General features: G+C 33.5%; 1 protein-coding gene across 3 annotated transcripts in view; it reads left to right on the top strand.

Annotated features, from left to right (window-relative positions):
- The first annotated feature begins 4,493 nt into the window (after window positions 1–4,493).
- Window positions 4,494–24,366, top strand: part of LOC148274057 (pleckstrin homology-like domain family B member 1) — a 31,828-nt gene continuing 11,955 nt past the window's right edge. Inside the window, exons 1-3 of one of the 3 annotated variants that reach the window (XM_088237692.1) lie at window positions 4,494–4,656; window positions 6,746–6,794; window positions 22,603–22,735. In XM_088237692.1, coding sequence (XP_088093818.1) covers window positions 4,613–4,656; window positions 6,746–6,794; window positions 22,603–22,735 — 226 coding nt within the window. In that variant the 5' untranslated portion in view covers window positions 4,494–4,612. Of the gene's footprint in view, window positions 4,657–6,745; window positions 6,795–19,157; window positions 19,340–22,602; window positions 22,736–24,366 lie in introns of those variants that run through there. The other 2 variants (XM_088237693.1, XM_088237694.1) reach the window with 2 other exon arrangements.

Raw genomic sequence — 24,366 nt, 5'->3', positions numbered from 1 at the left:
TTTTGGAGTTTCTCTATCAAAAGAGAGTACTTCAGTTCATGAGTACTTCAGCCAATGACAGGTCATAAGCCCTGTCAATGCCTAGACTTCCATATTCCCTTCTCAAAAATGTTTTCACTTTGTTGAAATAAATTGTTGAATAAATTTGTTTTTGGTCTACTGTTAACAAACGTGGCACCCATCGCGCGCAGAGCTTCTTCTATTTTAAATTTTAATACTGTAACTTGTAAATGCGTAAACAAAAATGGCTGAAATTTTGACAGACGTCTAATGTAATGAACATAGAATTAAAAAAGTCCAGAAGGAGCGTAGAATCATATTTGAATACATCGGACTGTGTCCAATAATCTTACCACTATGCCCCACTTTCGCTGCGGGCATTCTTGATGTCGCCGCGTAATGTTGCACGGTGGGAAAAAATATAATTACAACACAAATGTAAGGTAAAAAAAAGCAATCTGTTAAAATCTCTAAAATTTTATTGATCACGCGGAAATATTGATTGACACAACAGAGTAGATAAGTAAAGGGTCATTTAATAAGAGTTATTGAATTAATGAACTTTAAACTTAAAATATAAAACAAATTTATATATCATGTCAAATAATATTTGATGTTTTAAAGATAATGTCGGTCAAATGTCCACCACAGAGTGGTTTAATCCGAGGTCCAATTTTCATAAGTCCTCTCATTAGATGAGCAAAGTAAGGTTAAAAAAATTACTACCCTGGCAACACTAACGAAATGTTCATTTTGTTTCTTTGACAATCTAACAGAAGGAAAAATAATTCAATTTTTAAGTAATTCATTTGCTACTTACACATGAAATGTGATCCTATTCTGTTTCTTAAAGATCCTAGCAGTATTTCTACACTTTAAAAGGACTCAACACAGCATAGTTGAATTCAAATCAGGAGTTGCGTACTGAGCGACGTCTACAAAGAAACTAATGCGTTAAAATGTAAACCTACTCATTTATGAGTAGTTGAGTCGCCTTCAGTTTGATGTGCGTATGCGGTTTCTAGACTATTCTTAATTCTATGGTAATGAAGGATGATATTTTTTATTATTGTCTCTTAGGATTGTTCCAAACTTTTTGATCCACCTTTTATTATTTAAACATAAGTGATTACAAACAATAATGTTTCATTTCTATTACAGTCCATAGATAAAACTAATCAAAACATATTATCTACTGGTTTTATGATAATTCTATTGATAAGATAAACATTACATACTTTCTAACTAATCTGCATTGAGTTGGCTTTGTTCATTCAAGTTTGGTGTCCCAAAGTATATTATTGTGTTTTTAAAAACAGTAGACTGTGCGTTTATTTATAATTTTAAATGATTTGTGAAACGATAGTGTTTGTAATCATAATAGCATAAAAATAAATAATAAACACATTAGTATAAGGAGATTAAGAAACTTTTTGAGGACAGCATTTGATGGGTATTAGCACAAATTGTGTCAAAACAAAATTATTACGATTAAACGTCATTCAAAAGAAAATTTTCTGCTGTACAAGACAATGTGTTTGTTTTTACATTACATATATATTTTTTTTTATTACAAGCCTCAAAAATGCCCTTTGGTTCTGTCTGCTTTTGACATGACCAGACTTAAGATTTTACTGTCATATAATTTTGAATTATCCATCCTTACCTCTGTTTTATTTATTTATTTTATTTTATTTGGGAAATCAACAGTTCTACATACATATTTTTAGTAAACAAACAGATACAGTGTATAAACTCAGAACTAATAACAGATTTCCTCACGGTATACAAAGTTAGTAAAGAAAATATATTACATATCAAATAAATACATACAATTTATGCATATAAAATTTTTATTTTCATGTACTCAATAATCAAAGATTTTTTTAATATTTATTTTAAGAACATTAAGTTACTGTAAATTGGGCGGGATTAGGACAAGAATGCTTGAAGAGAGGATAAGGAGGGGAGGGGAGATGTACATATTTATTATCATAATGTCTACTAAGTTACATGATACATTTTTAGTGTAAATTTTAAATCTGACAGAGTGATGTTTGTGTAATCTATATTTTAAAATTTAGTATTGTACATTGAAAAAGTCCTACGAAAAAAAGCATTTTTAACATACGATGTTTTACTTATTGGTACATGAAACAGGTGGTACCGTCTACAAATCCTGGCTGGCACATGTATTGTTATTAAACCAAGCAGCTCTGTACAGTCAATCGTTCCTGTCATAATTTTGGAAAGCAGTAGTTGGTCCGCACACACTCTGCGGTATTGTAGAGAAATGATTCCATGGAAGGTGGAGGCAGTGAGAGTAGATACATAAGAAATACCGGTTTTGTATTTAGGTACTTTATAAATAAATAAAAATAATAAATAATAAATTTTGTATAAATACATTGAACTCCTTAATAAAGATACCAGTCTCAAAGATGTCGCGAAAGCGATGAAACCGGTCACTGGATATTCCAAATTTGTGGATTAAAGTATCACTCGTCTTTTATTTATATAATTAATTTGATATAATTAGTTTCATATTTTCGTTTAGAATCACCGTAAGTGCACCGTTCACTCTGTTCTAGGGAAGAATATTAATATAATTAAAATGAATCGAATAAATATTACAAAAATATAATTATTATAATAATTTATATGAAGATTGACTTGTGGTTATTGAAATATGACTTGGTAATGATTTGTGTACACTTCCATATTAAAATCTCTTCCTTGTTTAGTCAATTAGGTCGATGTCCCAGTTATAATAATGGCAATCACTGTCCAGTTCAGTTATAATGCGCTCTCGATATTGGCCAGTACTGTGAAACTGGCAACATACATAATTTGCGTACAGTACTCATTCTGCTGTGGAATTAGTGACACTTAATTACATCTTATTGTCACCTTACTGTCGAGTAAACAGCGGGAAATTAAAACAACTAGTGTCAGTCGTACTGAGGAATAAACAGCGTCAAATAATACTAATAATACCACTTAGTGTCAATCTTACTTTCAATTAAGTAGCAGTAAACAGCTTAGTGTCATTATCGTGGAATAAACGGCAGAAAATTAAAATACCAGTGACAGATTACTGAGTGAATAGCGGAAAATATTCCTAATAATACCGACTAAGTGTCAATCTTAATGTGTAATAAGTAGCAGCAAATTAATATAACTAAGTGTCATTTTACTGTGGAATAAACGGCAGGAAATTAAAACTAGTGACAGACTACTGTGTAAATAGTGGCCAATATTCTTAACAATACTGACTTAGTGTCAATCTTACTGTGTAATAAGTAGCAGCAAATTAATATGAATAAGTGTCATTTTACTGTGGAATAAACGGCAGAAAATTAATACAATTATGAAATAAGTAGGAACAAATTAATACAATTTAGTTTCATTTTAAATGGTTATAAAAATAAAATTTTGTTATCGGTGTTACACAATTTTATTATTTTACATGAACACTACTACAGTTTCGGGAGAGCACTATTATTCACAATTTCATTATAAAATCTATACAACCGTCACTGATTAATTTGGTTGTTTTTGTATAGATTTTATAACGAAACCGTGATCAATATTCTGTATGTACTATTAGTTTTATATCACCCGTCGATGGGAGGAGTGCTCTTCCGAAACTGTAGTTGTGTTCTTGAAAAATAATAAAATTGTGTAACACTGATAACAAAGTTTAATTTTCATAATAATTTATAATGCAGTGTTACGAAGTGAATGCCGATTAAATTGATAATATTAGTGTCATTCTTACTGTGGAATAAGCAGTAGAAAATTGAGACAACACATTGTCATTATGCTATGGAATAAATGGCAGGAAATTAATACATAGTTCAACCTTATTATAAAATAAGTAGCTGAAAATTAATACAATTTAGTGTCATTCTTACTGTGGAATAAGTAGCAGCAAATTAAGACAACATAGTGTAATTTTACTGTGAAATAAAATGCAGGAAATTTATGTCAACCTGATTATGAAATAAGCAGCAGAAAATTAAAATAATAGAAATAATTTTCACTGTGGAAAAAGTAGCAGCAAATTTATGCGACATAGTGTCATTCTCACTGTGGAAAAATAGCAGAAAATTAATAAAACTACTTGTGTTGTGGGATAAGTAGCAGCAACTAGTGTCAATTTTACTGTAAAATACACAAGTAGCAGCAAATTCATACAACTTGTGTTAATTTTTCTATGCACTAACTAGTAGCAAATACAAGAAATTATTATCACATCTTAATAATCAGAAATTAAAAAACGCGATTTAGAACACTATTTATTCATTATCTCTTCAAGTACAATACAAAGTAATTTGAAGTCTGTACAATAAGTAATTCCATATATTATTCAAACAGTTAAACATTAAACGCTAAATGCGACATTATAAGTACATACGCATCTATTCATAATTTTAAGAAGGCACTTTTTAAAGAGTCTGAAAAACTATTTATTTTGAACAAATTGTTAGAGGAGTTGCTACAATTTTATGTGTTGAAGTGAATACATTAAAGAAACTTAAAATTAAACGTTGTTAGTACAAAGTTTCAAGTGAAATAATTTTAATTCAGTTTTAAAATACTACGTAAAATGACATCCACCGAGAAAAAAAAGGACAGCAGTCTTTTTTGTTGGTTTGTATTATTTTTAATCTATTATTGATATTTTCTGCAGATATTGAAAAAAAATTATACATTTTTACTTTCGTTTTTATCGTTTCCTTTTTATGCCGACGCATCATGTACACTTGCCAAACTTATTACTACTTTGCTCAATGGTACCTATTGGTATTATGTTTTTGTTGTTAACCTTTTAAAATCATTTTTAAGTTGCTAGAATTCCACTGTCCACGCGCTTTGTGGCTGCAAGACTCAAGGCGATATATATATTTTTTTTTACATTTTACATTTTTTTTTTGCACCACAACAGGCCAGGAGGCCTAATTACAGTGGTGAATTACATCACAGAGCACCCAGGCTTGAGAAAAATCACATTTGAATTTTTGTGTTCTCACCGGGAATCAAACCCGGAACCTTCCGTGCGTGAATCAAGCGTCTTGACCACTACACCACGAAGGCCGCCATCAACTTGCAAACATATTGTGTAAATTAAATTAACATAAAATCGTTTCTTACTTAAGCTTCAACTGTAAAAAGGGTCTTAATTTTGCGAACAGATCATAAAAATACTATGCTTTACTTATTATAAACGCCGATTTTCGCCAATGAACTGAATTGAATTAAAAACTCCTGTCAGCCATTTTTTTGACATGTAAATGGGGACTAGTTTTCTAATCGTTCTTGCGCTCTGTAGCTGCAAGACGTGTTGTAATCTAGCTCCTATAAAATTAGCAAAAATTATAATTATTGGAAACGAGGAACTAGATACCCAACCGCCTACGCGCTCTGTACCTTCAAGACGTGTTGGAATGTTTATTGTACAGCGCCCTTGAGGTGGATTTTCACAAAAATGGCGCCTTATAAATTATCCCAAATAAATAAAAAGTAATAATAATAATGGTTTATTAACAAAAATTACAATTTCTTCATCTACTACATACATACTTAGGTAATAGATTTCTCTGGATTATGTCTTGTCTGCTTAACTAGGTACAACCTGTTTTAAGGCAGACATTTTTATGCAAAAATAAACAATAGCATTACTACCTACTAGTTAATTTATCAAAAAGTTATACAATACATATACTATTTATTATTTTAGAATGTTTTTAGTAAGTTTTACGATTTTTCTCTACCTAAATCCAGTAACCATTTTATTACAAGTTTATTTAATTGAATTCGGGTCATGGTTTTGTAATGTTTGGGTAACATATTGAATATTTTTGGGCCCCGAAACCTGAAATTTCTTTGCCCCAATTCAGAGTTTGTGGTAGACCCCATGACCCATCCTCTAGTTTGACTTCTGGTAGTGTGGGAGTGTTCCTTTTGGGATTTGTTAGAATAATTTGCTTTCACAAACATAATTATTCTAGATATATATAATTGCCTTTTACCTAATATATCGAATTCCCCGAACAACTTGACGCTGGGGTACCTGAATGGCTTTTTAAAAAGTATCTTAATAGTCGATTTTTGAGCAGATTCGAGAGGTTTTAATATTGCTTTATTAGTGCCTCCCCATCCTATTATGCCATTAGTTATAATTGAGTTACATAAAATATAATTTATTTATTATGAATATATATGTATTCCCTCACTGGGGTGTTCCTTGCCGAGGGAAACATTTGATGTAATTTTGAAACATGTCCCGAAAATTTGTAACTACTAGTAACCCCCCCCCCCCCGTTGATCGCGGGGGGTGCGTTCTGGACATGGCCGCGATAAGCGAAATTTCGCGATCAACGGGGGATTTTTCACGGAACTCTTATGGATATTTTTTAGCTGATTTTAATTTTATTTTAAGGCAATGCAAGTTAGATCATTATTTGAACCGATCAAACCAACTATTGCTCGCTTTAAAAACAATTTCTCCTAGCATTTTTTTTCAATAGTTTCTTTTCGTCACAATAGATCTTCACAGGTCGCGGTGACGTCAGGAGTTTGCATAGCACTGACCCCCACCTCTAAGAATAAGAAGAATGAGAACGTCACTACATTGCGAAAATATAAGAGGGGGTTACCTGTATTTGTAAATTTTGTTTTTTTTTTGTTGTTTTCTTTCAATAAATAAATAATTATCATTTTTATTTGACTTTTCTTCCAGTACCAGCGGCTTGGACGATTCCAGCCAGGATAACACGTTCATAGAAAAGGTGAGTTTTCATCATCTTAATTTATATTTCCACGATCTTATCCGTGTTTCCGTGATCTTAATTTATATTTCCACGATCTTATCCACGTTTCCGTGATCTTAATTTATATTTCCACGATCTTATTCATGTTTCCGTGATCTTAATTTATATTTCCACGATCTTATCCATGTTTCCGTGATCTTAATTTATATTTCCACGATATTATCCATGTTTCCGTGATCTTAATTTATATTTCCACGATCTTATCCATGTTTCCGTGATCTTAATTTATATTTCCACGATCTTATCCATGTTTCCGTGATCTTAATTTATATTTCCACGATCTTATTCATCTTTCTGTGATCTTAATTTATATATTCACGATCTTATCCATGTTTCAGTGATTTTAATTGATATTTTCACGATCTTATCCATGTTTCCGTGATCTTAATTGATATTTTAACGATCTTATCCATGTTTCCGTGATCTTAATTTATATTTCCACGATCTTATCCATGTTTCCGCGATCTTAACTTATATTTTCACGATCTTATCTATGTTTTCGCAATCTTGATTTATGTTCCGTGAACTCATCTATATTTCCACAACCTTCATTTATATTTCCACGATCTTATCCATGTTTCCGCGATCTTAATTTATGTTCCGTAAACTCATCTATGTTTCCACAACCTTCATTTACTAGCGACCGACCGAAGTTTCGGTTTCGGACAAAATTGGCCGAAACCCGCTCTTGCTATTTTTAGAGTGTAAAGTGACCACTTAAACCAGCCAACGACAGGTCATAAGCCCTGTAAATGCCTAGACTTCCATATTCCCTTCTCAAAGATGTTTTCCCTCTCTCTGTTGCAACAAATTTAGATCTAAATCACTGCCTAGGGATGAAATTCAGCCGTCCGCAAACATTTGGACATATTTAAAACTTTGTTGAGATGCCTTTTATTTCATCGTCTATTTTATTTTTAAAAAGCCAATTTTTTTACTTTTTTGGGCCCATCTCTCCGGGTATCCCTGCGCAAAAATCAAGTCGATCGGTCGCTCCGTTGAGATGTGAATGACCTACAACGGCACGCTTCGCGGTTATTTCATTAATTTTTTTTTTTTCATTTAATTTTGCACCACAACAGGCCAGGAGGCCCAATTACAGTTTTGAATTGCATCACAGAACACCCAGGCTTGAGAAAAATCACATTTTTAATTTTTGTCTTCTCACCGGGAATCGAACCCGGAACCTTCCGTGTGTGAGTCAAGCGTCTTGACCACACCACGGAAGCCGCCATTATAATATTAGTATAAATCAGCGCTGTCCAACTTCTCTTAGGTCGTTTGGAGTTTAGTTCCATTATTTGGTCGCCACATGAGGCTCGATACTCTCTGATGGTAGAGAGAGTGCAGAATAAATGTCTGAACTGAAAACTATCTGACCTAAAGGAGTGTGGATATTATCCTCGGCTCTTCCCGACCGACTTTTTACTGGGGACGCTAGCCTGTCAGTCATTATGGAGGAGGAGGGACGTTCATTTGGGAGTTCACTTTTTCCAGGTGATCGGTGGTCGCATACGTAACTCAGAAATTCTGATGGATGTAGGTCTGTTCGTACCTGATAACTATCTTCGACAAAGACAGCATCGATTGTTTTACCTACCACGATGCAGAACCAACCTGCCAATGGTTATGCCGGTTGGTGAGCAATCTTGCTACCTCATCGCATCACCTCGGATGTCGACATATTTCACGACAGTGGGCCTTCCTTAAGGAAAGCACTTTTTAACTTTTAATTTTTCTTTTTTTATTTTGTTATAATTTTTTAATAGCATAACTATCCACTGTAATTTGTGATTTATTATTGTATTTAGAATGAATTAGGTTTTCTTTCTGTAATGTTCTAAATGAGGAATTCCACTGTTTTCTAATTTTTTTTCTATTAGCGTACTATTTAACTAAGCAAAAATATATAATTTTTTTGTGCGTTATTTACGAAGATATGATTTTTCAAAGTTACATTTATCAAATACCGCGCCAAATGACTGTAATCAGTGTGTCACTTTTCAGTAGTGACGTCATGAAACGGTTGGCGTTCTTACTTTCACTGACCTGACAAGAATCTATGGAATATTGCTTTGATTACTTCATTTAGTTGATCGTAATTTGCTAATTTCTATGCTATGGTTGTTTTTACGAACGTTTCGATTTAGAAAAACCTCGAAAGTTGACATAATCTCTGGTTGAAATGTCAACAAAGTATTATTTGACGGATTTCTTTTTTTTTTCTATGGTCAAAACGTTCCTTACAAGGTGCGGGGGCTTTAAAGCGGAAACCGGAAATACTACACGTAAATATTATAAGGAGTGACGTCATTATTTACGATTTTAAAATGAATACTATTTTTAACATTTTTGATTTATTTTTGCGTGCGTTTTTGAGATATTTCATCATACTCCAAAATTTTTAAATATTCACGTGTACACGAAAACATTTTAAAAATTTAATTCCGGGTTGGGCTGGAATTCCTCATTATGCCGGCCTCGTGGTGTAATGGTCAGCGCGTTAGCCTACCATTCAAGAGGTCTCGGGTTCGATTTCCGACATGGTTGATACGATATATCTATTAAAAGGGTGTTTTCGCACTAGAATATTTCATAGTCCCTGGACTGGTACCTGAAGCGTAAGACTGATAACCTTACCTTCATGTAACGAAAATGATCGAGATACGCTGCGATTGGTGTACCAATGCAGTGCCCTATGCACCATTCGGTGAGGAAAGGGAATGATGATGATGAATGTTCTAAATATCTGAATAAAAAAGTCAATTAATAATAATGATGATTTATATAGTACCATTACGTCTAAAATATCACAAGGACGCTTTAAAATTAACTAGTCTATTTTTAATTCAATTTAAAAACGAATCAACACTTTTTTTCTTTTTAAATATGTGTTTATGTAAGATTGGACTTGTTTATAAAACAGGCGCCACAATTTTGCGTTGGAACAAACATATTTTTGTGAGATAACACAAAATTTCAAACGTATAATATACTGAAGGGTGGTTCATACGCCAATATATTAAACCCTCTTAAAATAATATTTAATATGTACATTCTATTACTTATTGCTCTTAATCGCTTACACAATTTTCTAATATGTACATCCCGTTTAAAATTACAATGTATAGTTAAACCTAACTAACTAACTAACTAACCATCACGCCATTTCCCCAGAGGGGTAGGCAGAGAGGATAGAACGCCACACCACTCTGTCCTGGCACACTTCCTTTGCTTCCTTCACATTCATACATCTTCTCATGCACGCACGCCGATTATTCCGACTTTTCACATGACCACTTTCAAGAATTTGTTGTACTTGATCATGCCATGTCTTTCTCGGCCTTCCTCGACTTCTACAACCAGACACATTCGCATCATAAATCTTTTTAGCCGTTCTTTCATCATTCATTCGCTCCACATGACCGAACCATCGCAAAAGACCCTTCTTAATTTTGTCGATAATGCTTAACTCAGCCTTGCATTCTGCTCTAATTTCGACATTAGGGCACCTATCATACATTGTTTTTCCGCACATTCGCCTGAGGGATCGCATTTCAACAGCATTCAGTCTACTTTCGTCCCTTTTTTTCCAACTCCATGCTTCGCTTCCATACATTAGGGTTGGTACCAGAACTCCATTATGAACTGCTAATTTAGCCTCTTGCGATAGACACTTATTTGCTACGACAGACTTTAAGGCACCATTAACTCTGTTACCGGCACTAACCCTCCTTTCAATATCCTTGTCCATATTTCCATCTCTAGTAAACATACTACCCAGATATACAAATTCTTCGACCTGTTTCAAACTATCTCCATTTACTACAATCTTACATTCAGTCATAGTTACATTTCTTTCAAAGACCATGACGACATGAGTTAAACCTTATTATACAAATATAAAGTATGTATATTTGCCAAGAATACATGTTACTTAAACATAAATAATATAGTATAATAAAACAAATATAAAGCAATGAAATACATATAAATATAAATACAATATTAATAATAATATATACAACCCTAACGGATTAAAAAAATAATAAACAGACATATTTTATTTTTTTTAATGTTGTGATAATAGTCTGACTTAAAAAAAATTTCGTCGGTCTCGACGAGGATATTTTGCATGCGGCAGGTTTTGCTAATACGCGTCTATCACCAAAGTCGAATGTTATTTTGGTATGCAATGTTTACGCGAATTCCAGATTTATTCCCAAACAATTTTTGATAGATCGTTTCAAGAACAAAATTGAATCTTTTTTATATTGAAATGAATGCTCTGGTGCGTCACGTTATACTGTCGTAACATCCGGGGAAGAAACTACGCATACATATTATGTAGGACTGTACGAATTGTCATCGGGCAAGAATTTCCAAATAATCTGTCAGTTGCCCTCCTAAATCGTTTTCTTGGCAACATACAGGATGTCCGAAAGACTTTTTAAAAAAAATATTTTCAGTTTGTCCAAATTTGTGTAGACCAAATACTATTTCGCCCAAATACAACAAATTACGACAGAGTTTGAGATCATTTTAGAGAAGGTAATATGGAAGTCTAGGCACTTAGAGGGCTTATGACCCGTCATTGGCTAGTTTACGTGGCCTCTTTACACACTGTAATTTTCACTGTTCTGCATACGTTTATTTATTTATTTCCAATTTTTCAGTTTACGGTCTTCTTTGTATATTCTCACGAGTAAACAAAGAAAAAAAGTAAATTGTTATGTGTCAGTGTCGATGCTATTATATGTTAATAGGGTTGCATCTAGTAGTTCGGATTCAAAACTGACAGCCATGTCAGAATTTAATTCGACTTCAGAATTTAATTTTAAATAGGCTTTTATGAAAAAACTGGCCACCTCAGAACGATGAAAAAATCAACAAATATAAACAACTTTGTTTTTAACCACTTATTTATTTATTTTTTCTACCGACCGGTTTCAAAGTTATTCAAGCTTCTTCTACCTTGATGTGTGTTCGGTGGAACTAATTTTTTGTCACTTTAATGGGTGGATATGCGTACCGAGGGGTGCTAGACCCGTCGATACATACCGATGTTCCTACCTCAAAACTTGGAGGTGGGGGATCATCGGTAGTGTATCTTCGTAATCGCCCTGAAGAATTTATCTTTAACTCTGACGTCATAATTTATTTATTTATATATACGCCCAATGGGCATTTTTAAGGACATATTTATGCATAGAAAATTATTATAAAAAAGTAGAAAGACTCTAAAGGTATATAGTAGACTTGGTGGGAGTGGAAGCGGGAGAGAGGTGTTTAAAATTGAATTTGATTCGTAATCGCTCGGGAGAATTTATCTTCAACTATGGCGTCATGGCGAAGGTATGACGTCCTTAACTCTTCCCATTGCAATCGCGGCCCAGCTGGTTTTGTCCACAATATTTTTCCAATAAATAAAAAGATTAGTAGTCTGTGGTCGCTCTGTAATGGAAACTTGCCAAAAATATGATTGCGAAAGTAGGATTAAGTTGTCGAAAGATATAATTGGAGAATTATTATTGGAATAGATAAAACACTTTGGGCGACAAAATAAAACTGTTCAAAATAGCTGAAATTGGAGCAGTGTTGCGGGTTCGATTATTTTCCACCAGTTGCAAAAAATTCAATAAAGATTTTTTTCTTAAATGGTCTGGGTGTTTTTTTTAAAAACCCAATTAACAGGCTTATGAAATCCGCAATGGATTGGAATGGGCAATTATCATGTTTTTTTTTAGCTAATAAATTAATCTACAAAATCACAAGCCTATCGGTACTATTCTTATTAAAATCTGTTAAGAAATAATGGAGATATAAAGGATTATATTCGAGTAATTTGAATGGTGCTAAAAACAAACAATTCGTGACGTCATCAAGTATGACGTCTTCGGATGTTTTGTGACGTCATCGGATTGTTTTCATCAATGTCTATGGATTTTATAGAGTATTGTAGATAGCTTCCTTTTTCTATGTGTCGTTTGTTTATATTTTCGGCGTCCTGTCACTTATCAAACGCTACGAGTTGTGATTTACAATTTTCATGATAAATTTATAATTCAATTTATCATGAAAAGGTTGTCCAAACAGAATAGACGGCCAGTGCCTCGATTATGAACGCTATCGTCATCTGTATATATCGAGACGGTTTATTTAACTTCTGTACTATCTGTATCTTACCTCGGTATGTTCTACCTACTTGTCATATCGACATCATATGATCGAAACCAGCCAATGGAATGACCGCAAACAATTAGTCCGCGTTCCTTACGCCATTAACATTTAAAATAGTTCTCATTTTTATTTTAAATATGCTTCTGTAATAAAAAGTACTCACTTCAAAGCGATTATAAACTCCAATAAATCCCGATTCATGCAAAAAATGCTCGCTGAAACATGAATGTTGCATGACTTTTGGAAATCACCTAGACGGTACACTTAACGATCGTCTGTATGTATCTACCGAACTGTACCGATCGACTACAAAGCCGGCTCCTATAACGTCTCGATACATACACTCGGAAAGATAGTAAAACAGATGGAAAAAACATAATAACTAAATTATTTTTTTAGAGTGGTAAACTTTCTGACGCATATAATCTGTGTCTGACGCCTAGATACTCTTATTTGTTAATAAGAGAGAACCTAGCGACATTATTTCCACATCTAGGCGGTCGTTATATCAAAGTGACAGTTATGTCGGAATTTAATTCGACTTCAAAACTTACTTATTTCTCTCTTATGTTTTTAAAAGGCTCTTAAGAAAAAAAGTACCAACCTCAAAACGATTAAATTTAAAAAAAAATCATAATTAAAGGAAAAATTGCTCGGTGGAGCAAAATTTTTGACACTCTTAATGCGTAGATAAACGATCGAGGGGTCCTAGACTCCTCGGTATAAAATGATGTACTTACATCTAAACTTGATAGTGGGGGTATCGATATTATACCTTTGTAGTCGGTCGGGAGACTTTTATCTTCAACTATGACGTCATACTGAAGCTATGTCATTTTAGAGTGTAGATATGTGTACCGTGACGTACGCTTCCCCTTGATTCATATCGATGTACCTACCTAAAATTTGAAGGTGGGGTCCGTAGTATATCTTTATAATCGCTGGAGGGAATTTATCTTCAACTATAGCGTCAAGGTGATGGTGTTACGTCTTTATTTTCCCATCATAATTGAGGTCCTGGGCTGCGATTATGAACGGCTATCTTCATCGGTATATACTGAGACGGTATAAACTAATATCGATATTTATGTACGAAAGTGTGTATATTTGTATGAAAATTCAAAGTATCTTCGTTGGTAACCGGTAATTAATCACGTAGAACAAAAAATTGTAAACAAATTATATTTTCAAACAGAAAACTTAATTTTAGTTTGTAAATAAAATTAAAGATAAATTTTAAATTCCCATCAGAATACGTACCCAGGGAAGGTACTGACCGACTCGATCAGCCCCAATAACATGGACTTGGCCTCAATGTCAAGGGTATTTTTTTAGTTTTAGAAAAAAGTCCGATAAAAATATCTTATATTGAAATTCAAATATAATTCGTGGACATAACCGCTAAAATGATATTTTGTTTTTATAAAAAAATAAGTAAAAAATAGGTTAAAAAAAAACATTTATTGAGTATGCTCGCCATACAATAAAAACTTCACGACATATCTTTTCAATAAAACAAAATATTGTTTTTAAAAAAATTCCAAAATTGTATTGGGGACGTCACAAGAGCAAAATTTTTTGTTGTTTTTTTTCATTTTATTTATTAGTTTTCTTTCTTTATTATTAATTAAGTGTAAAAAAATTGCACTACAACATTACAGTGGTGAATTACACAGAACACCCAGGCTTGAGAAAAATCACAATTTAATTTTTGTGTTCTCACCGGGAATAGAATACGAGACCTCTTGCATGATAGTCAAATCGCTGACCACTACTTCACGGGGCCGAGTATTATTTACTACACGGTTTACAAATAAATAAGATGGTATTGTTTGATGTTATTTTAAAGAAATATATTTTTTTAAATTCTCTTTCGACCTCTCAAATATAATATTTAACAGAAAAACACCCAAATTAAATTTAGTGTGACATGCCTTCAAATTATCACTCGACAGTTTACCATCAATTTAAATTTTCTCAAGATAAAAAACACGCATAGCCGTTCGGCGAGAATTGATTGCCTGGCCGTGAAAATTGTATAAAAAACTTTTCTCAGACAAACAAATTATTATTGTTGGAAATACGAATTCTATAAATATTTTTTATGGAGGGTGGTTGTAATGTGCAAGTTAAAAAGTAAGTAGAAAGCAAGCAAGAAAGTAAGCAAGTTTAGTAGAAAAATTGTGTAACCTATTGATTAATGTAATATGTATATATTATATTTGATCGATTAGTCCATGTGAACTAAATAAACAAACACAAACTTATTTACACTTAATAAAAAAAAAGTATTATTATACATTTCGAATCTAGGATGCCATTAAATAGATGCTTACATAAACAATGAACGACTTTTTTTTTTAAAGAAATATCTGCGATTTTATGATTTACCCAAATATTTCATTTTGAGGGCTATTTTCAACGAGTTGTAAATAACTCACTATTAGAAAATGGAATCAAGTTGGCGTAGAGTGGGATTCGAACCACAGGCCTTTGGTCCGTGAGTCCGAAACACTAGCCACAGGACCGCAACCCGATTTATTCTCGCTTCTTCTCCGACAGTTCTGCCGATTGGTCTTCTGACTGTATTTAAACCGGAAATATAAATTGAACATGTTCATTGCTTAGAACTAACAATAAACAGACAATTGACGTGGATAATTCATAACAAATATTTGATTAGCCAAATAGCAACATTATCGAGTCTTTTTTTTAAGTCAAAAATTGTGTTCAAAAAACAGAAAAAAATCTAATGTACGAAGCCTATGTAATATTTTTGGTCTTAGGAAATATGACCACATTTCTGATTATCGTAGACAACTGAAATGGCTCAAAATTAGACTATCACTCCCTCCCAATTCTGTTCAATGTACTTCATAGTGCTAACGCTCCTATATACCTGCGTGAAAAATTCAACGCTTATCAGTTCATGGTTTACCTCTTCGTTCTAATTCTCAAGGCACTCTCTTAATACCCATATATTCTAAGGTCCTTCCTCAACACAGGAATTTCCTAGCTAGTCGGGACCTGAAACAAATAAACTCTGTACATTTTAAAACTGTGAAATACTAAATAAATAAATAAATAAATAAAAATACAATTCCTCTTTCTTCTCTAACTCGTATAGTGTCCACGCGGCTCGACTGTGGAATCATTTCCCATCCAACATCAAAGATGTTACTACATTATCTCTGTTTAAATCACGTCTGAAGAAACATCTCCTTTCTCTTCCTTAATCTCTCCCCCTTTCCTCTTTTTTTCCTTTTTCCTATTCAGTAATAGTTTTGATTTAAGGTAATTTATACACAAATACGTTTAGTTCTCTTTTTATATATCTTTATCTTTTTTATCTTTATTTTCTATTGAATATGTTCTGTAACTTGAATTATAAAAATAAAACTATTATTTTATTGGTTGGTTGGAAGAAATTTCCATTTGGTAATTAGCCCGCCAATGTACAAATAACATTATGTACAAAAAGTTGAATAAATAAATAAATGTCAAACGTTTTTTGCAGATCGACAAATACGCAGAAAAGCTTTTGTTTTTAGCTAGAAAACTTTCTATGATGTTTCGTAAAGCAAATATTAGATCCATAATAGGATATGGATTCAATAGAACGATTGTTTTATTTTCTATTTGAGAATATTTTATTTTACTTATAGACAATTAAATATGACTTCTCATTGCAATCGGGGTCCGGACAGTATTGATTATAATCTTGAAATAACTTTGTACAATAACAAAGACCCAGCCTGTCCAGTGCTTTTAGAAGGCATGTTAAATTTTAGTGTATCTGTCACCTCCGAGAGCTGAAATTATTTAAAATTAATTTGTTTTTCCCAAGTATTTTGACATTCGAACGATTTTAATTAATTTTCTAACAAGGTCAAAGAAAACAAATGAAATTCTTAATTTAGACTTTATACACAGGTATTTACAGTACATTCATTATCGCTTGCCTATTATGGTGCATAGGGCACTGCATTCTTACTGCAGTTAGGAAGTTCAGTGGTTTTTAAATATTTTTATTTGTCAATGGACTATTAAACTAAGCCAATTTTTTTTTAAATATTCCATACAGGCTGACTGGAACTGAACCCGCCTAGCAAATTAGCACATAGAGGAGGTCATTTGCTAATTATTAAATCTCACTTTCCCTAGCTTAAGTCTTTTAGTTTGGGAGGTATGTCAATTTTTATACTTCATTGAGATTCTTATAAAATTTTACCTTCAAGTATTCAGAACTTTAAGTTTTTTCATTATTTTAGTTTTTTTTATTTATTATTTGTTACTAGTCATAATTTATTTATTTATTTGACTTTTTGTACATAGTGTTATTCGTAAATTGGCGGGCTTATTTCCAAATGGCAATTTCTTCCAACCAACCAATAAAATAAAAGTTTAATTTTTATAGTTCAAGTTACAGAACATATTCAATAGAAAAAAAAGATTAAAAGCTAAAGATATATAAAAATAGAAATATACGTATTTGTTTATTATATTACCTTAAATCAAAACTATTACTCAATGGGAAAAAGGAAAAAAAGAGGAAAAAGGAAAGGTGGAGAGATTAACGAAGAGAAAGGAGATGTTTCTTCAGACGTGATTTAAACAGAGATAATGTAGTAACATCTTTGATGGTGGATTGGAGATGATTCCACCGTCGAGCCGCATGGACACTATATGAGTTAGAAGAGAAAGAGGAATTGATGATCGTGTTCGAGTCTACTTGTTTTAATCAATGAATTAAAAATAATAACCAGCTATGAATTAAATGAGTCAGTTTCATGTAAGCGTGAGTGTTAATTTGGACTCGTCCTACTTCAGTTCAGACAATGGGTCCGACTTGTATCGGAGGTTAAGTAATCTCTCCACGGGTGAGCGGGATTTTAGTTCCCGGGAACGATTCCAATCGCGCGGTCGCACATCGTCATCGCGTATCGCGTACGAAAGTCAGCGTGCTAACCTCCGTCGAGTAAAAATCGGTAGATTTTGACAAATAAATCGGTAAATTCATTATCAGTCCGATCGTCGCTTCGGCGTCGGGGGGTTGCAGAGATCCGCTGTCCACTCGAAACCCGTGTGCGGGGATCGTTGCTAATTGTGTCAAATTTTATAGATGAAACCATTTATGTTCATTGAGCTAATATCTAATATTTATATGTATAATTCCTCTGTACGTTTGATGTCACCGTACTCCTTCCAAACGGCTTAACCGATTTACGTGCGGTTTTCAGAGAAATGTAGATATTTGCGCTGTGCGTGTTCGTAGATATTAAAATCTTCAATAAAATATGTAAAAAAGATGTCAGGAGCATAAATGTTTTATTCATCGATCTACCAGGGTTGCATTCGAGGAGAATGCATTTGCAAAAAAATGGAAAGATGTTGTTTTTTTGTGAATGAAAAAAAAATGTTTTTAAATGTTTACAAACAGCATTTGTTTTTTGTGGATCCCAATCAGATTTACATTCCTTATGATTTTTTCCCATTTATTATTTTTTTACTGGATTCTTGGTAACACTCAAATAATATTAACTGATATTCAGTACATCTTCGAAAATCGCATTCATGAACATCATCAATATTCGCATCGTAGATCCTTTTAGCCGTTCTTTCGTCGTCCATTCGCTCTGCATGTCCAAACCAACGCAGCACCCCTTTCTTGATTCTGTCGATAATGCATATCTCAGCCTTACACAGTTCACGGATCTCGACATTTGCACACCTATCATACATCGTTTTACCACACACTCACCCGAGGGATCGCATTTCGACAGCATCTAACCTACTTTCATCATCACTTTTTCAATTCCATACTTCGCTCCCATACATTAGAGTTGGCACTAGAACTCCATTGTGAACTGCTAGTTTAGCCTCCTGCGATAAACTTTCCTAATTCGAAATATTTTCTTATTATTTACTTTCAACAAATGACTTTCGGACGGGACTCTGAAACAGACCTCCGAACCGGCACATGTCCCGTTGACTTTCTCAGGCTTTTATATTTTATTAGTTTTTTAATAAAGTTATGTAAATCTATTTTAATAGTCTGGTTTTAACTGCGCCGGAGTTATGCTCAAAAAATCTCGTTTTTCTGAGGATTTTATCTGTGGTCATGTTCTGATTACGTACATAGATTGTGAAGCCGTGAAATAAAGTGAGATGTTTTAGTGAATTGATTTGAACCGGAAGTGACATGTGATATTCCCGGAAACTGTCAGTCACGGAAACAGGAAATATGTCCGTTTGGTTTACTTACGCGAAGAAGAGGTCTTCGGCAGCTGTGAAACGCTCGCAATCTTTACCCAAAGTAAGATGTAAGAGATTATATTTATTTATAACTTTTAAAAATATTTTTACTAGCGGACCCATCAGACGTTGTCCTTTCCGCACGTTGGCTTGCCTGCTATTAGCTTGGAAAAAGACTTTTCATTGATAAGTAGGTACCTAGGTACGTTTTTGTGATTAAATTCCAATCATAAAAATTTCTAATATTCAAATATTTAATTTAAGTAGGTACCTAGGTACTTGTTTATGGTTGAATTCCTAAACATAAAATAAATATTTTTTCAAATATGGCATTATTTTTGCAAACGTCAAACTCCGGTCGTCTCACCAACAGAGGGTGTACTTAAGTAGGAATACGATTTTTAAAAAATTATTGAATTTAATATTATTTTAGTATTTTTTTATATATTTTTTTTATTAGGTAATTCAACAAAGATACATACTAGAAAACATACAATTTAAAGCATTCGTCTAAATAATTTAACATGCATATATACCTTCAATTATAGAATTACACAAAATAGATTTATACGTTAAGTTTTAATACATATTTTTTAGTATTTTTGTTTATACAGGATACAATGCAATAAAAAATAAGTTGTACGTGTGTACTTATTGAATAAGATTTATTTCTAAGAGATTATTCGCAAAAGCTGAGAGAGTATCATGAAAAATTATTACCAATAATCCAGTAAAAAGAAATAAATCGGTAGAAATTATAAGGAATTTTATGAAAGAATCTGATTGAGATCCACAAAAAACAAAAAAAAACCTTTCCATTTTTTTTGTAAATGCATTCTCCTCGAATGCAACCCTGGTAGATCGATGAATAAAACATTTATGCTCCTTACTTCTTTTTTACATATTAGATTGAAGATTTTAATATCTACGAACACGCACAGCGCCAAGATCTATATTTCTCCAAAAACCGCACGTAAATCGATTAAGCCGTTTAGGAGGAGTACGGTGACGCCACACGTACAGAGAAATTATATATATAAAGATTTATTACTAGCGAACCCGACAGACGTTGTTCGCCCGAACGTTAGCTTGCCTGCTATTAGCTGGTTGAACAAACATTTTTTCGAAATTAATTACACACGTTATTTATTTTAGACTTTTTTAAGCTATTTATATTTATTTATTTATTAAAAGAAAACAACAGCCATTACAACAAAAAATAAATATTTACAAATAAACCAAAATTATAGGCCAATTATAGTTTTCTATGCATTACTAAATACAATGTCAAAAAAAGAAGAAAAAAAGCGTACATAGAAATAGCCCCTCCGTATCATTCCACACGTAAAAAATAAATAAAATATTACAATAATAATGAAATAATAAAAAAATAAATAAAAAGTTTTTTGTTTAATCGAACTTCAAAATCCTTTCGCCGGCGGATCCATACGGAGTAATACGGAGCTATCAGTCCTCCCCTCTTTCTTCTTTCACACAAGAGAAAATAATTACAATATTAAAGTGCACTAAAAAACAAAATATAAGGTGGGTACAGTTAGATTAAATTGTAATTACTATTTTTAATTAGTTTAAAGTGAGGAAATATATATCTATTTCAGCAAAAACGTGTTATAATTATTTAAAATTCTGGGCAAAGATGCAGTATTATTATTATTCGTGCTTGAAATACCAACATGAAATAATTTATATTCGTAATAAGGGTTTGTTTTTCGTTTTATCTTTTCATGTGATTGGCTAAGAGGCCTCGTCCCGCTCAAATCAAAATCGTGAAAAAATCACCACTGAAAAGAAAAATGCCTTATTGTATTGAATGACTGATTGAGTGACTGATTTAATTATTTGGCGGCGTCATCAACATATCATTATCGTTCCCCCTTTCACACCTAATTGTGCATAGGGCACTGTATTGGTACACCAATCGCTGTATCTTGATATTTTTTTGTTACATGATAAAATGACTTATGGGCGCTATTATGAATTTTCTCGCGGGGGTAGAGAAAAAAATAATTTGGGGATTTTAGTTTTTTGCATGACTACACTTTTCTGCATCTTAAAAAAGAATCTCATTGCCGAATGAGAAAAGCTACCCGAGGGAGTTATCTGTAATCTGGTAGCCTTGGCATATATGTGCTAAAAGATAGAAATTCAGAAGTACGTCTTTTCCTCAAGCCAATGAAGTACATATTACGTACTTCCGCATTACCATTTTATAGCCAAGGATACCAGATAACGGAAAGCTCCTCGGAGGCAGCTTTTCTCGTTCAGCAACAAGCAAATGTTCCTTGTATGTGGCCACCGCTAAGAAGACTCGTATAACATTGTCCAATTGATTGGCTGTTCTAAACAGCTGTTGACCAGAACCTGTATCCGAATATATAATTGTCTCACACACTCTTTACGTCTCACTCTCGATAATACAGATATATTCAGGAGCGAGAGAGACAATTTCACTTATCACACGCGCGAATAGAAAAGTTTCAAGTACTTCTCCCAGACGCCTGTCAGTAGCTCTTCAACTATCGTCACGGGCGGTTCTGACGCCCGTGCTGCGAGCATGAGCGAATATTTTGTTTATGAGATTAATAATAGCAAAAGCAATTTTTCCTAGTATGTGGGCACCGCTGAGGAGACTTGTATAACACCATCCAATCGATTGGCTGTTCTAAACAGCTGTTGACGAGAACCTGTGACGTTTAACTCTCTCTCTATCCGGTTATGTGTAGCTAGTACACATAGCATCTAATAACTTTAATATCTCCATAAATATAATAAATTATGGTTAAATATTTTTGTATACCTCCGTTATACATTTACGTAACAGTTAAATTTTTTTTTATCAAATAGTTAATGCTTATCGGGAACAGAAAAAGGATTTTCTCAAAAATTGGAGATAAATCACCAATACAATAGAAACTTTACCAACGTGTCGCGTGTTGCGGAGTACGTAGTAAAAAAGTAATCCTTATATGTAATTGTCTCACTCTAGATAAAACAGGTATATTCGGGAGCGAGAGAGACAATTTCACGTGTCACATGCGCGAACAGCAAAGTTTCTAGTACTTCTCCCAGGCGCCAGTCAGTAGTCAGTAGCTCTTCAACTTTCGTCAGGGGCGGTTCTTTCGCCCGCGCTCGGAGCATGAGCTAATGTTTTATTCATGTTTTTAGCTATTAGATTAAAAACAGCAATTTTTTCTAGTATGTGGGCACCGCTAAAGAGGCTTAAGTCCTCCAATACAGTACAAGTTTGCTAGATTTGCGGAGTTTTCAGCCTACCTATGCACCAATGTGATGATTTTCTTCCTTGTTGCAGCAACTCCGCCACTCCCAGACTGACTCCTACAATTCCTCGGCCTTCATCGAGGACACGGAAGATGGAGCGGGCGGCGGGGGAACTCCCCTAAGGCCCATATCGCAGTTATCTGACATGAGCAGTGAAAATGGAGGCAAGTTCAATTTGTTAGATTGTTGCATTACAAATATGGACATTGGCTCTCTCAGGACTGTGTATTTTGTTTTTTTCCAGTCAGTAGCTACCTTTGGTATAGTGGGCTGGGGAGGTTGCACTGCGTCTATCATAAACCCCCTAATAAATGTACAAAAAATAATTCTTAGAGTGATGCTTCGATGTCCCCCAACTTTCACATCTGAGACATCGTTTCAATCAGGATATTAGGCAATTTAAAAAAGAAGTCATTGACACATTTCTGGTCATGTGGCTTCAAGAGGAGATTCCAGCAGAATGCTCGTCAAAGTTTTTATCATAACAATTGAATTCAATCAAGAATTGAAGAATCAAAACATAAATGTAATGTTTTTATTTTGAAAAGGTTTGTTTTTATTTCTACTAGCGGACTCGACAGACGTTGTCCTCCCCAAACGTTGGCTTGCCTGCTATTAGCTGGTTGAACAAACGTTTTTTCGTAAATAAGGACGCACGTTAATTATTTTGGACTTTTTAAAACTATTTATATTCGTAAAAAAGGTTAGTTTTTCGTTTTATCCCCTCATGTGATTGGCTAAGAGTCCTCGTCGTGCCCAAATTAAAATTGTGCAAAAATTACTGCTCTAGCGCTACAATCTAGGGAGAAAATACGCGAATACGTGTTAATGAAGAAAAGTTAGACTGCGTTTTACCCTGAGCTTTCTAAAATTATGAAACTCAACTCATGCCCAACGCGAATTTAGTTATTCTTTAACCGCCAGTCGGGTTTTGAGGTGACCTTGACATTTAATTTGAAACCAAGAGAACATAAAAATGACTGTCGTGAAAGCGTGCAAAAACAGTCCGGATACTTTTCATTGATAAGAATGTACCTAGGTACTTGTTTATGATTGAATTCCAAAGCTAAAAGTTATTAATATTCAAATATTTTATTTAATTAAGTACCCAGGTACTTGTTTACGGTTGAATTCCAAAACATAAAATAATTGATTTTCAGAAATAGAATTCTTTTCGCAAATGTCAAATCCTGCGCTACTTTCCAACAATGGTGCATTTTTTGTAAAGCTAGGGTTTCCTAGGACAGCGGTGCCCGTATCTTAACGGCCGTAGTGAACGGTGATGCGGTGGGAAGCCGTCGTAACGTCGTCTAGAGAGTGGTTTCCTAGGGAAACGGTGTTAAATGGTGTTGATAACACCGTTTTCCTAGGAAACCACACTCTAGTCATCGTTACGACGGCTGTCCACCGCATATCCGTTCACTACGGCCGTTAAAATACGGGCACCGCTGTCCTAGGAAACCCTAGCTTAAGAATCCGTTTTTCATTCATGTATAAAAAAGTTCAGTTTAAATTATTATAGCATTACTAAAAATCCATTAAAAATAAGTTAACATGTAGAAATTAAGAAATTGTAAGGAAATAAATTAATTTAGTATTCATCAAAAATAATTGATGTTTATAAAATGAATTATTTTTCCATCTGTCAGATTGTCAAAGAAAACAAAATGAACATTTTGTTAGTGTTGCCAGGGTAGTAATTTTTTTAACCCTACTTTGCTCATCTAATGAGAGAACTAATGAAAATTGGACCTCGGATTATACAACTCTGTAGTGGATGTTTGACCGACATTAT

Source organism: Micrasema longulum, unplaced genomic scaffold, assembly GCF_059751315.1.
Source record: "Micrasema longulum isolate JH-2025_06_02 unplaced genomic scaffold, ASM5975131v1 h1tg001768l, whole genome shotgun sequence".
In the NCBI taxonomy this organism is placed as follows: domain Eukaryota; kingdom Metazoa; phylum Arthropoda; class Insecta; order Trichoptera; family Brachycentridae; genus Micrasema; species Micrasema longulum.
This window is presented reverse-complemented; position numbering and strand designations above follow the sequence as displayed.